General features: G+C 40.5%; 1 protein-coding gene across 2 annotated transcripts in view; it reads left to right on the forward strand.

Annotated features, from left to right (window-relative positions):
- The first annotated feature begins 398 nt into the window (after window positions 1–398).
- Window positions 399–13,622, forward strand: part of Cd28 (Cd28 molecule) — a 28,877-nt gene continuing 15,653 nt past the window's right edge. The window contains exon 1 of one of the 2 annotated variants that reach the window (NM_013121.2): window positions 399–477. In NM_013121.2, coding sequence (NP_037253.2) covers window positions 423–477 — 55 coding nt within the window. In that variant the 5' untranslated portion in view covers window positions 399–422. The other variant, XM_008767078.4, reaches the window with a different exon arrangement.

Here is a 13,622-nt window from a genome sequence, read left to right on the forward strand (position 1 = left end):
CACAGCCTTATGTTTTGGGCTTGTCTGTAAGAGTTTGTTTTCCACGAGAGGGTTTTCTCTTTTCTTTAGAATACCTTGTTTGTCTGCTCTTGTCATTGCTGGACCCTCAGCACTCACATTTCACGGTTCTGTTACTCATCAGCAAATAACTCTCCTGAGCATATTATCTGGTGGTTGACACTCTTTTCAGTGCCTGGGGGTGGGGCAGTCGCTAAAAGAAGTAAAAGTCAAGTCATCAAAAACAGAATGTAATATCCTGTGTGAAAGTCACGAAGCCTTGTGGTTTGAATCCCTTGATCATGTGCCCCGTAAGGTGGCCCTGGATGGCAGAGAGTCACAGACCTTGGCAGGTGCCACTTAACTTCACACCACACTCGGCCTTGCTCACAGGAGGAGCTGCAGCCCTGACCCTCATCAGGACAATGACACTCAGACTGCTATTCTTGGCTCTCAGCTTCTTCTCAGTTCAAGTAACAGGTAAACAATTTTGATATCGTTTCTTCCTTAAGTATTTTTTTTATTTGTGTTCTTGTACCCAGCCTGGTTTGCTTTAAAACTGTAGTGACCTGTGGAACTTGAAAACATTTAAAATGTTGCACTAATATGACAAGCTACTATTTAGAAACTAGCTAATTCTCATAATACCGTAAATAGAAGTTTAACAAGAACCTTTTGGGAAGAAATAACATTTTATTTAACAACTAGTCCCAAGAACTTTTATATTCGAATTTTATTTATTTATTGTCTTGGGTTTTTTTGAGATAGGGTTTCTGTTTGTAGCCTCCGATGTCCTGAAACTCACTCTGTAGACCAGGCTGTCCTCAAATTCAGAGTTTCACCTGCCTCTGCCTCCTGAGCGCCAGGATTAAAGGCGAGTGACACTACCGCCCAGGTCAGGATTTTACTTTTTACATCCTAGAAACCTGTGATAAAAAAGTAAGTAGGTAAATTCTGAAGGTTTTGGATTAGCTTGCCTGGGCTCATATCTCAATTCTTCCTCATAGAATTTGGGACAGTATTTAAACGATATAAAGCTGTGTAAAATGGGACCCTAAATGAGTATCCCCTCAATTTCATTGTGCGATAAAAGGAAATGATCACTGTGACGGTCTTAGTTCATGCTTGACCAGTGAGCGTGGTGTTCATGCAAGTACTACATCTACCTGAATTCAGCGAGGGCCAAGAAGAATCCTGTAGTAAGCACAGAAGCTACTAGTAAGTTTCCGTTCACCGTTGGTGGAAATATGTTTACTTAGGTTAAATCCTTCAAATTCCCAATAGCAACGACAAGGAGGCTATATATTTATCAATTTGAAAGCTCTTACTCTGAACAGTCTTTGGTTCTCGAAAGTAAGAGCTGTTTACTGTCATAAACTTCATTCCGAATGAAGAGACCATTGGAAGGAGGCCATCTCCTGAAGAGAACGTTCAATAATTTCTTCAGAGGATGCAAGTCCCCAGTAACTGGCAACACACATTTACAGCTGGAGAGTCTTTAAAAGTTATTTTTAAAAGGTTTCTGCACATCATGTTTCAGGGATCTTAACTTTCTCTTAAAGGAATACTTAAGACATTTTAATGCACTAGATAGTAAGGCCTTACCATTATTGAAAGTCATTCAACATTAGTGATATTACACAGAATGCTTTTCTGATCCCCTCTGTAGACAACCATTTGTCATAAACTCACATATTTTCTTTGCAAACTTTTTGGGTTGGACTCAAAGCTTTGTACTTTCTCCCTTTAGAACCTTTACTAGGGGGATAGCTAAAAGAGAAGTTGGCAAGTTTACATGCACTCAGATCATTGGTTTTTATTTACCTTAAGATAGGCTTTGCTTCACAGACACCAATTCATTTTCCTACTAACTCTTAGGATTTGATGCCAAGTGGTCATTGGTGAAGTAGGATGGGGCAGAGGTAGAAAGCTGAAGAGAAGGAAGTTAAAAGGAAAGGAAGATAATTGCAACATGCAAAGATGAGTGACCCATGGAAAAGGATGTAAAGCCTTTTGTGTGCTTTTCATTTCTCTCCCCATGTCCACCACCTTGCACAAGGAAATGTTACTGTTTGGGCTGGGGATGTAGTACGGTTGGCAGAGTATACATGAAACCCTTGGGTTTGATCCCAGCACAGCATCAACCAGGCGTGGTAGCGCATTCCTATAATCTAGTGGAGGCAGGAGGATCAAAATGATCAAAGTCATCCTTGGCTACATAACAAGTATGAGGCTAACCTGGGCTACCTGAGACATGTAACTGCATTAAAATGTGTCTGTGGGTTAGGGGCAGGTCTTCATATTCATGAATTAAATAATTTCGACTCACTGGCTCACAGAATGCATTAACATACTTACTTGATGGTGCCTAAGTGTAACCTGATTCTCATGGTTTGAGTGATACAGCAGAAAGATCATTATGGCTCAGTTAAAGAAGTTGGATACAGGAAAGGTTAGAAGGCTGTACCTCAGATAATTCCTCTGCTAAAGTTATGTGTTTTGTATGTATATGGGATAATAGTGCTTCTGAGATCTGAAAAGACAGGATTCTGTTGGGTTTCGAGTGTGAATCCAGCTCATAGCTGCAGGTTCCTGAGGGCATAATCATTTGTGGCTGATAGTAGGTGTGTGTAGATAACATATATTATTGGTTATATACATATAACCAAATATATATATATACACATACATATACATATATATATATATATATATGTTTACTTTCTCCATGAGAACACTGCTTTTCATTTCTCCCCAAATCTTAGTGGATAAAGCGTGTCAAAATGGCCAGGTTGAACATGAATGATTTCTCCAATGATTCTGTATTCCCCTCACAACTCCTTTTCCATAGAGAGGTAAAGAAAAATAATTGGCATTTAATAAAAAGTCATATCTACAAAGCAGAGTAATTAAAAACTTTACTCTTGTTCAGTCTTTGGCAAATGATTTCCTCTGTGGTAGACACACAGAGATAATTCTCACGGTAAGTATCGCTCTGAGGCTGGGCTTGCAAAGGTAAGATTAAAAAAGATGAGTACTGAGGATGTAATGGAATCAGCAGACTGCCACACTTGCACCAATTCTGATGCACTGCAGACAGCTCTTGTGACTGCTAAAAGCTAACCAGGCATTCTGTCATTCGAAGTGCATTTGATAGCTTCTTCCAAAATATGGAATTTGCGGAGAATTTGGTTGGCTACCATGCTCTTAATTAATACACTGTCTTTTCAGTGCCCTCTCAACCATCCTCTTTTAAAGGCAACCTGTCTAGCAGAGACTTTAATAGCAAGGACTTTTAAAACTGATATTGATTTATCAATTCCAAGAAGTAGAATGAGTCATCGCCACAGGCAGATCAGAAGAACCGAATCTGTGATCGTTACTGTGAAGAGCAGGCATGCAAACTTCTGCTGTGGGGGAAGGGCTCTTGTTGCCTCCCTTCCTTAGATGTGGACTCTTCTTTTAAGTGCCCCTCCTATCTGCATGAGTGAAGGATTTCCTGTAGTCGCCGTGATGGTCATATATGGATATCTTCCTTCATGTATTTCTTGTTGGCTGTGTGCTGACCTTGACAAAATGAAAAAAGATTATGCCACTAAGATCCCAGAAACAAGTTTCATTTGTGGTTTGTCATCTAAGGCCATTGTTCTTTTTGTTCACCTGCCCAGACATTGGCGGGGACCAGGGGTTCACTTGTCTGAGACTAGAAGGCTCGGAACTCCCAGAAAGCTACCTCACAGCAGACCGTTGACAGGGATAAATCCTTTTCTCCTCTTCTCTCAGCTAAATTATAGTTTATCTTTTTCCTTAAAAAATTAACAGATTTTGGAACTTTCCTGTTGAGGGTTTAGTCAAACTTGCAGAGAAATGACACCTGGGTGCTTTTGTTGACTCACTGGAGGGGTGTCCGTTTCTCTAAGTCAGGTGAGGCTTTCTTTGGACTCTCTGGGCAGTGATGCGGTTAATAGCACTGTTGCCACCCACCCACCTAGTCAACTAATTAACCAACCAAAGAAGAGGACTAAAACAACAAATGCTCAACATACCCGTGCTTCCAGCAGGAGGCTTGGTGAGTGGCAATTAGTCTCTGAAACTTGGGGAACAGGCTTCGGAGGGGGGGATTCAGGCTTTAAGGGTGGGGGAAAACATTCACAAAGTAGGCTTTCTCCTCTCTCTCTCTCCCTCCCCCCCCCTCTCTCTCTCTCTCTTTGTGCTTGTGACTCTAGGTTTGATGGACTTTAGCTGTAGAAGAGAGGTTTGCTGGGTGGGATCAAGAAGTCCCCAGTTTCTTGGCAGAGACTCAGGAAGGGTGTGTTTTCTCTGCTTTTAGTGATTCATTGCTAATGTCATTGGTACCATGGTTTTGTCTTTGTATCATTATGCAAATTGTATTTGTGTTCTTCATGAGTAAGAGATCCCCCAAGGTGGTGGAGAGTTTTTTGCTTAACTTCGAGCTCCTTTATCTCCACATCATGGTTACCGTCATCTCCTTGCCACCACCATTGTTATCTCTCGGATGCTGGTTGGCAAGGTAACCAGGTTAATGATGTCATTCAAAATTACTTACAGTTCACATTAGTCTCTAATCTAATCACAAAATCCTTTCCACAGCCGCTGAATCATAATCAAGATAAGACTTGTTGGCTCGTAATCGACCATATAAGTCTCTTCATCGTCCAGCAGCTCCTTTAGACATCTGATTTATTGAATGTCCTTCATTCCAACAGTGACACTGGTTCTTTTACTGAGGAGCTTAGGTGGGTGTTGGAATTTCAGCCTTTCATTTTTGTGTTTTGTTCTGTGTTTATGTATTTACAGGTGCATGTAAGCATGTGTGTGGAAGCAGAGGGCAGCCTCAGATTCCACTCTTCTTGTACCCACCACCATTTCTTTCTTGTTTGGTTTTGTTTTTTGGACTCTCTCTGTTTTGGTTCTCTCACTGGCCCAGATCTTGCCAAGTAGACTTCATTGACAGCCCAGTAAGCACTAGGGATATGCTTGTCTCTGCCTCCCTGGCCCTGTGATTCCAAGTGTATTCCATTACACCTAGCTTTTTAATATGACTTCTGGTCATTGGACTTGGCTCCTCATGCTTGCAAGGCAAATACTTTACCAACTGACCTATCTCTCCAGGGTCACCATTTTAATTTTTAAATCAGCTAGCAAGTAGAAGGTTGAGGTTTTTCTTGCTTAGGGGTACTTTGCAGAGGAGGGAGAGTCATGTAGATGTATTTGCAGCTTGTTTGGAACCTGGTAACTGTCTTTGATATTGAGTGATACTAATACATGATTGGAGATCAAAAGGGAGCTACCTGAAATACACTGAATCTATCCTCAGGGAGTAAGTATGAAAGGGCACAGAGGAGGCGAATGTTCTCCTCTATTGCCATGCTCCAGGAACCCCAGAGCAGAGTGCCAGTGTCTGTTTTATAATGTGCTGGCTCCTCCATGTGCTTTGGTGAGGTAAGTTCTCATTCATACACTCCTGCAGCAGACACTTATTGAAAATCTTCTATGTACAAGATTCCTGTGACAGATTTAAAAAAAAAACTCTTTAAGATGTGATAAAGAGGAGAATTATAAAAGTCTTAGGTTTTTTTCAGTCTTAGGTTAATTATGAATAGCCTTCTATCCACACTAATTTATTATTGTGGAAAGCAATTAAAAAACACCGGTGTTTCGAGATGGGAGCAAACAGGTATTTCTCAGTTTGCAGGGAAGAAAGTTGTGTTGATGGTCACCAGAAGACGTTGAGAGAAAGGTTACATTGATAGCTTTCTAGGGATTGTTGGATGCCTTTGGGCTGCTCTCATCCTAGTTTATCCAAGCTAGTTTCTTCTGTACCCTAATAAAAAGCTCTTAACTCCAACATCCTCCACGGTCTCACACACTGGTACCCACTCTAGTTGACCTCATGGAGGCTGGTTTCATCTTTCGGTTCCTTCTGTCCATCTCTGCTGTTCCTGATCTACTGTCTTTCACACTAGTTTTTTTGGGGGTGTGTGTGAACGATTCACCTCCTTGAGGAAAAGTCTGCCTTTATTGTTAGAGGCGGTCCTATGAGAATGTAGCTCACTTTAGCAAATATTTATTAAACTCCTCATAGTTTAATCCTTCATGGCATTGAGGAAACAGAGGGAAAGGACAAAAGCACATGGGCACAGCACACAAGACCTGCTTGTATCATTAGCTGAGTCTTCTTGTTTTCATGGGCTCAGCAATTTAGTTGAGAGGCAGCTACATGATGAGAGTTGGGCATTCCCCTATCTTACCTCATGGTGCTATATGATGCTTTAATGGCTTTGCATGTACTATCCTTTTCTTATTTGCATTTTTCTTTTATTGAATTTTTTATTTACATTTCAAATCTGGGATACCCCTTCTACCTATCTTTTGAAGGTCTTCTTTGAGAACCCGAATAACAAAACAAGGGACTTCTGTTCTCTTTAGAGTTCCCAAAATTGTTATTGAGAATTGACAACATCTGTTTTGCATACTAGACTATTATTAGCTCCCCAGTAAGAGGCTCTTGTCTCATTTGCTCATTTAAACTTGGGGTTGGGCATAAATGCTGGAAGCATGTAGGGGTTAACCAAATATTTGTTGAAAAAGAAAATGAACTTGCAATGTGTCAGAAAGGGAGAAGCATTAAACAAGCACTCTGTCAAAATTAATGTGGGAGCTGGACATGAAGTTCATGTTGTAGTCCCAAATCCCAGTACTCAGGAATTGGAGGCAGGAGGATTACCAGGAGCTTTGGGCTAGTCTGGGTTACACAGTAAATTTTATGCCAGCCTGGCTATACTGTGACACCTTGCCTCAACTCCCCACTCCCAACCACAAATTATTGTAGGATGGTAAGTCTTTATGAAGAGTTGGAAAGCTGTTGGTAGGTAGGATGTTAATGGAGGATGCCACTGGTGAAAATTGCTAGCTCACATTTAGTTTGCACTTACCCCATAGACATTGTTCTACTTGTTTCTCCGTTGTTGAAGGCATTCAATCTCCTCCTAAAGCCCATTAAGAATTTATCATAATTGTATCATAATTCTTAGATGGGAAAATGGAAATACCAAGCAGGTCCAACTAATTACATATTTTTACATATTTCCTAGCATCCCACAGCTAGGAAATATGTAAAATCCAGTGTGTTGCTTCAGGGTTCATGTTCTGACCAAGACTATGTTACCTGAGAAGGAAGGACATTAGTAAGGAAACAAAATCAGAAATATGGTTCCATGTTCTTGGCAGTCAGACTTGGAAGTCTAGGGAGGTAAGATAGGACCAGGTTAAAACAAAGGGCTGAATACTGATAAAAATGCTGGAGTTTGATTTTTAGGGTCTCATGAAGCAGTTGAAGTGATTCAGAAGAAAGCACTTAGAAATGCTTATCTGTGCAATGAAGCAGAAGGCCTGGGAACGGCAGGCTAGTTAAAAGGATCAGGGAAACTGAGTTGAATAGAATCTGGGAAATTCCCCTGGTTAGGAGGCAGCTGGAGTGAGCACTGGAGACAGAGCACAGACTTCCAAGGAAGGACCGGAGAGAGCCAAAGGAACACTATTGAAATCAAAGGGCTTCCAGAGGAGACTGGAGAAGGGAGGAGAAATGGGTGATGCTGACAAGTAGGGCCAGTCAGACTTCTGAGTTTACACAGAGCTTTGGGGAAGGAAAAGAAAATGTCACAAGATGAAGAGAATGCTGAGTGGGACAAAACTGTAGTGCAAAGAAGAGAAGTGGATAGACAACGGCAAGCTGATCAGGAACTTGGATCTCCTGAAATGTCTCCCATGGTGTTTTGTACAAAGCAACAATGCGATAAATGGTTCGATTCATGACTTAGCCATGTCTGAAATGTGAAGGGAGTTAAGAGCTGGGTGTGTGTGTGTGTGTGTGTGTGTGTGTGTGTGTGTGTGTGTTTCTGTCTGTCTGTGTATTGTGTGCTTCTGAGGGACTAGCGAGGAGAAAATACTCCTAGGAAACAAAGGAGGAGGGAGAAGAAGGAAAAGGGAGGTTGGGAAGTCTTCTCAATGTGAAAATTAGAGAGAGGACAAATCTCTAAGTGCACAGTGTGTGGGGACTTGATCTTGGCTCCTGCTGAGATAACAGGGCCACAAGGTTCAAACCAACTGGAAGCTTCCAGTTTCCAGTCAGGGATGTTAATCTTAGCATCTCTCTGTGGGGTTTTGTTTTGTTTGTTTTGTTTTGTTTTTGGAATAAGGATGTAGCTGCTTGATCTTTGGAAGACCAAGACTGGTTTGCTTTCTTTTTTCTTTTTAACTTTCTATTTCACCCCCAACTCAAAATGTAAATCTAAGGATTTCTCAAGATGGGGAGATGTGATTAGGGGTTTTAATTTGTCACATCATGACATATGTTATCTGGGTATCAATTCACTCATACATACATACACACATACATACACATACACATACACACACACACACACACACACACACACACACACACACACACATATATATATATATATATATGTGCAGAGAATTGCAAGCCAGTTATCTCTGAAATCTCTTAGATCTGTTGTTTAGAATCGTAGATGCTTATGTGCTTCTAAGTGACTGCAGGGTCTGGGGAAGCAATGTTGCTTTGTTGACTCTTAATTTCCACTGTAAAGTTCAGGTCTAAAACAGTCATTATTTCCAAAATTCCAGGCTCTAACACCTACCCAGAAGAGACTGTGTATGTCGCAGGAACCCTGAGCAGCCTCTTCAAATGTTTAATATTTACAGAGAGCAGAACAGATAAGAGAAGTGTTCTGCTGTCTTATTTATGTGTTTTGAATGAAAGCTCAGATGATGAAGGCTCAGGAGCCCCAAGATCTGGTCATTAGATTAAAATGCACGTGTAGAAAACAATATATCAAGGTAGCCAGATTGAGGGAGTCAAACTTAATTTATTTGTGTAATCTTATTTACGAGTTTATACAATGAAGTGATTAAAATATTATATTCATGTAAATAATTCTTTTACAACTGTGTTTTTCAATATTCAAGAATTGAATTGTGGTCACTACATTTATGTTGAAAGTTAACAAAGGTACCTACTCATTGGGTCCTAGAATAATACAGTTTGATTTTTTTTGAATGGCTCAGTGGTATTTGCTATGGTACAACTTCCATTTACTTCAAACGGCTCCACTATGGTGTCCTTCTAGCTCTAGAAAACAGGACAGTTGTTGTCCTATGAATGGTAGGTGGCATTGTTCTCAGGCCTCTGAGGTTGTGTTTTTAGAAGTTTCAGTTCCATGGTGGTCTCTGAGAGGTGGGGCTGGATTACACAGGAGTAGGCAATGGCTTTCTACACATCTTAAAATTACCATCCACCCTCAACACAGGTGACGTAAGTATATTTCAGTCTCTGGCTGGCTTCCTAAACCTTTTGTCTCCTTTCTAATCTTCCCTGTAGGGAGGCCTTATCCACCCCTTAAGTCTAACATTTCTGAAACAATGCATCCATTTCTTTTCTCCAAACAGTATCATTTATTAACTTACATTGTCACCCCGGCCTCTATTCACTTACATTGTCACCCCAGCCTCTATTCACTTACATTGTCACCCGGCCTCTATTCACTTACATTGTCACCCCGGCCTCTATTCACTTACATTGTCACCCCGGCCTCTATTCACTTACATTGTCACCCCGGCCTCTATTCACTTACATTGTCACCCCGGCCTCTATTCACTTACATTGTCACCTGGCCTCTGTTCACTTACATTGTCACCCGGCCTCTGTTCACTTACATTGTCACCCCGGCCTCTATTCACTTACATTGTCACCCCGGCCTCTATTCACTTACATTGTCACCCCGGCCTCTATTCACTTACATTGTCACCCGGCCTCTATTCTTGCTCTCAGCCGGCACAGGAACTCGTGCACACTCTTTGTGATGCTTGCTCATCCCTTTGCAGCGCAGGCCTCACCAGCTCACAACTCTTACGGCAACAGTCTTACTGCTCTGAATTTTCCTTAACCTTCCTACGCACCCCTTCCCTCAGGGGTGGGGGTGGGACTCCATTCTCACCTTAGATGTAAAGAGTCCTGGAAAAATCCACGAGCCTTTTCTTGGCATCAAAGATGCCTGCGTGATGGTGTAATCATCTTACCCGTTTCTTCCTTGCTCCTTTCTGATAAACCCTTGCAGTAAGATCATTTCCTTAGTCTTACCCTATCTCAGTTTGCTGTATACTTCATGGTCCAGCTAAAGGCTGTTCTGTATTGAAGCCTCCAGAGTCACCTGTGACCTTTCTCTTGCCACTGTCACTGCCTCTCTATAGAGTTCATGCACCGCTTTGGCATATAACTGTGTACCTAGCAGGGTTTCTTTTACATCTTTCCATCTCCAAATAACAAAATACTTTAGAATTAATTATTTACTTGCTGAATTAATGACTTTGTCATAGAGGAATTCAGAATATCAGAGAACAATTTTCTAACTAATCAAATTTTGCTTTCAGAGTGTATACATTAATTATTCTGATAATTTTTCTCTCCTAGAAAGGAATGCTTTATATCTCAGTACTCAGATGGGTTTTGTTTTGTTTTGTTTTTTGCCATCGAACTGTTTGATCTCTGAGTTACTTTCTGATAGTTGTATATAGGACAATAATATTTAAAGAGACAAAGGTAAGTGTCCTCTATATTATAGTCCTCTATGTAATTATTATGTATTATTGTACAAAGCCATTTTGGGGGGGAAACTATTTCTGCTATGATTTCTTATAAAAATGGGAATTTCACAAAAACAGTTCATGAAAAATGAGAGAAAATGACCATAGTTTTTTTGAAAGTTTTAACTTTCATTTAAAAATTTTAATATGATTTTCAGAGTCTGTGGTCATCCAAAGCACTGTAGGTTAAAATAGAGGTCAGAGGTAAAGGTATGGCTTAGACCCATAATGGTCCAAGAAACTCATTTAGTAAATTTATTCATCAGGCTTCTATTTCTGTTTTCATTGGCACCTATAATCAATTTGTAATTGTTTGAGTTGAATGATATTTGAGTTTTGTTGGTATAGTTGATAGCTATGACGTGAAGCCTTGAACAAGGTTAGCTGGTTGTCGCTAACCAACAGTAGTCATTTGTATCAGTAGTCAGTTTGTCACACAGGCCTCTGTTAGACTTCTGTCTCCTTCTGGCTCTGGCAACTACTGTCTTCAGATCTAACAGTGATCACATCTGTGCTGCTACATGCCACCGGTGTCCCCTGCTTCTGTTGGGTTCTGCTCTCTCACAACTTGAATGGTGCATCTTTCATAAACAAGCCCGCCTACTGGTGCCAGTGACGGAATAGGCCATGTATTCTCGGTAGGAATCCTGAAAGAGACAGCATACACACCTATATATCATATTGTTCAAATTCATTTTTTTAAAAAAGACTTTACTTACACCATTCTTTCTTTTAAAAATGAGGAGAATGTCAAGAAAACAGTCCATGGAAAATGAGAGAAAATGACCATGGTTACTTTGAAACTAGTCAGAGTCAGAGGAGGTTTGACTTACAGGCTGCAGAACCAAGCACTAGGTTGGCTTATCAGAGAGCCTGTACCTTATAGTCTGAAAGGAAGCAAGTGGTCAAGGGGGTAGAGAGTGAAGGATATCCTAGTCCCAAACACGAAATATGCTCAGAGGAAAGTTATAATAACTTAATCAGATCTGTGGTCTAGACACAGGCATTCTTTACCAAGGCAACCAATGACACCTCCATAACTGGCTATAAACACGAGATTGCAATACAGCCAAATGAACCCCTGTCCCCTACCCAACATGTTACTAAAACATCAAACTCTGTTCAGTTAGAATTTTCAAAGGAGAAGACCAGAATTAGGAAGCTATAACTTCATTTTTTCAAATGTTATAGAAATGTTGTGATGGGAATAAATGGAATCCATTAGAATTTCAAGAAGAAAAATCAATTTCTAATTAAGCATGTATTATATCTTTCTAATATCTTCTTTAGCATGCCAGTATAGTCAAGCCTTAGTGGGCCATTTTATTTCACTATGGTGCTTATGATATAAAGCAGGAAAGATAGAATATTATAAATTTAAACATGATTAAAAATGTAATTTTTTTAGTTAAGGATACACCCATTAAAAGTTGGATTCAAAAGCAACTTTATGAGCTGACTGACATCTTTTTTGTACATGGGGCTAAACTGAAATAGAAGAGCTACAGTGGATAACAACTACTCATGAAGTAGAAATTCCTTGTGAGAGACAGTTTGCATAATATTGTCGGTAGGTCTCTCAAGAGATTCATCTGTGACCTGTAGGTCTCTCAACTTGTGAGCAAACTCTCTGTGTATAGTTCTCTCATGTTATCCATGGGGAACATGTTCTAAGACCCTCTGTAGACACTTGAAACCCTGGATAGTGAAACTCTGCAAATGATAGTGAAACCCCTCCATCTTTGCCGAGCCCACCATGCACTGTGGCTGCAACTTTTGCTGTCAGAGGTGTAGCTGCAAACGAGCATGACTTTCCTCCTTAGCCTGCATCCTACGTACCTCAGCCTTTGCTTTTCCTTTCTTTGGTAAGAGGAGAAGTTTCGCCAGAATCACTATTTGTACACCGCAGGCCATTATGAAGTAAAATAAAGGTCGATTGAAGAAAACCAGTGAGATACTTCAGTGGTTGATGCGATAGCTCAGGGAGCAGGTCCATGACTAACCTGTGATTGTGGTGGAAGCACAGGCATCATAGAATAGAGGGACAATCCCCATCTTAGGCGTCATCATCCCACTCAGAGTGACGCCAATTCAAAATTTATGGATTGCTTATGTCTGAAATTTCTCATTTAATGGTTTGAGTTTGCAGTTGACTATAGGAACAGAGACTATAGAAAGGAAAATCACAGGCAAAGAAAAGCTAGTTGGAAACAAACTTCCCTTGAACATGAGCACGAAACCAACTTAGTCTAGTAGAACGAACAAAGTTGTTCCTTTTTGTTCTTCTGTTCATTCATTCTTTACACCTTTGCAAATAAATTACACTTTAGCTCTTTAGTAATTTTCTTTTTCTTCATATAGTACTCCACTAAAATGGTGGAGAAAATGAAGTTTGCTTTGGACCAGTCCTCTTACCATTAACTTACCTACTGCTAAACAGTAGTTTCCTTGACCTCACTTGAAGCTCCTAGTACCAGCTCTTTCATCAATTCCAACTCTAGAGGACCTAAACCAACCACTGAAACTGTGTTAGAATGTTGATGCAGAGGGAAAGGAACAATAGACCAAGATCTGTTGGAAGGCTTGAGTTCAAGTCTCAAAGGTCACTTATTTATCCTGAACTTGGACTCTTTAAAATCATTTTTACAGCCTCATGACTCTAAGCCACTATGTTCCCTATATTGTATTTTATGCTTCATATTCCTTGTAAATACACGATTTTAGCTTAACTGGGAGGGGTGTGTGTGTACATCCTTTAAAGGCCAAAGCTCTTTGATGTTAGGAGCTACACCTCCAAGATGGCTTTCCATGGAAGCTGTACAGAGGTTGGTCTGGTTCCTAAGTGTAGTAATTGACCCACTTAGAGTTGATAAGAAGGAAAGAAGTTGGTTTTGTAAGTATTCCATTCCCTTGGAAACACAATGAGTTTCCAACCTTCC

This window comes from Rattus norvegicus, chromosome 9 (assembly GCF_036323735.1).
Source record: "Rattus norvegicus strain BN/NHsdMcwi chromosome 9, GRCr8, whole genome shotgun sequence".
NCBI lineage: Eukaryota > Metazoa > Chordata > Mammalia > Rodentia > Muridae > Rattus > Rattus norvegicus.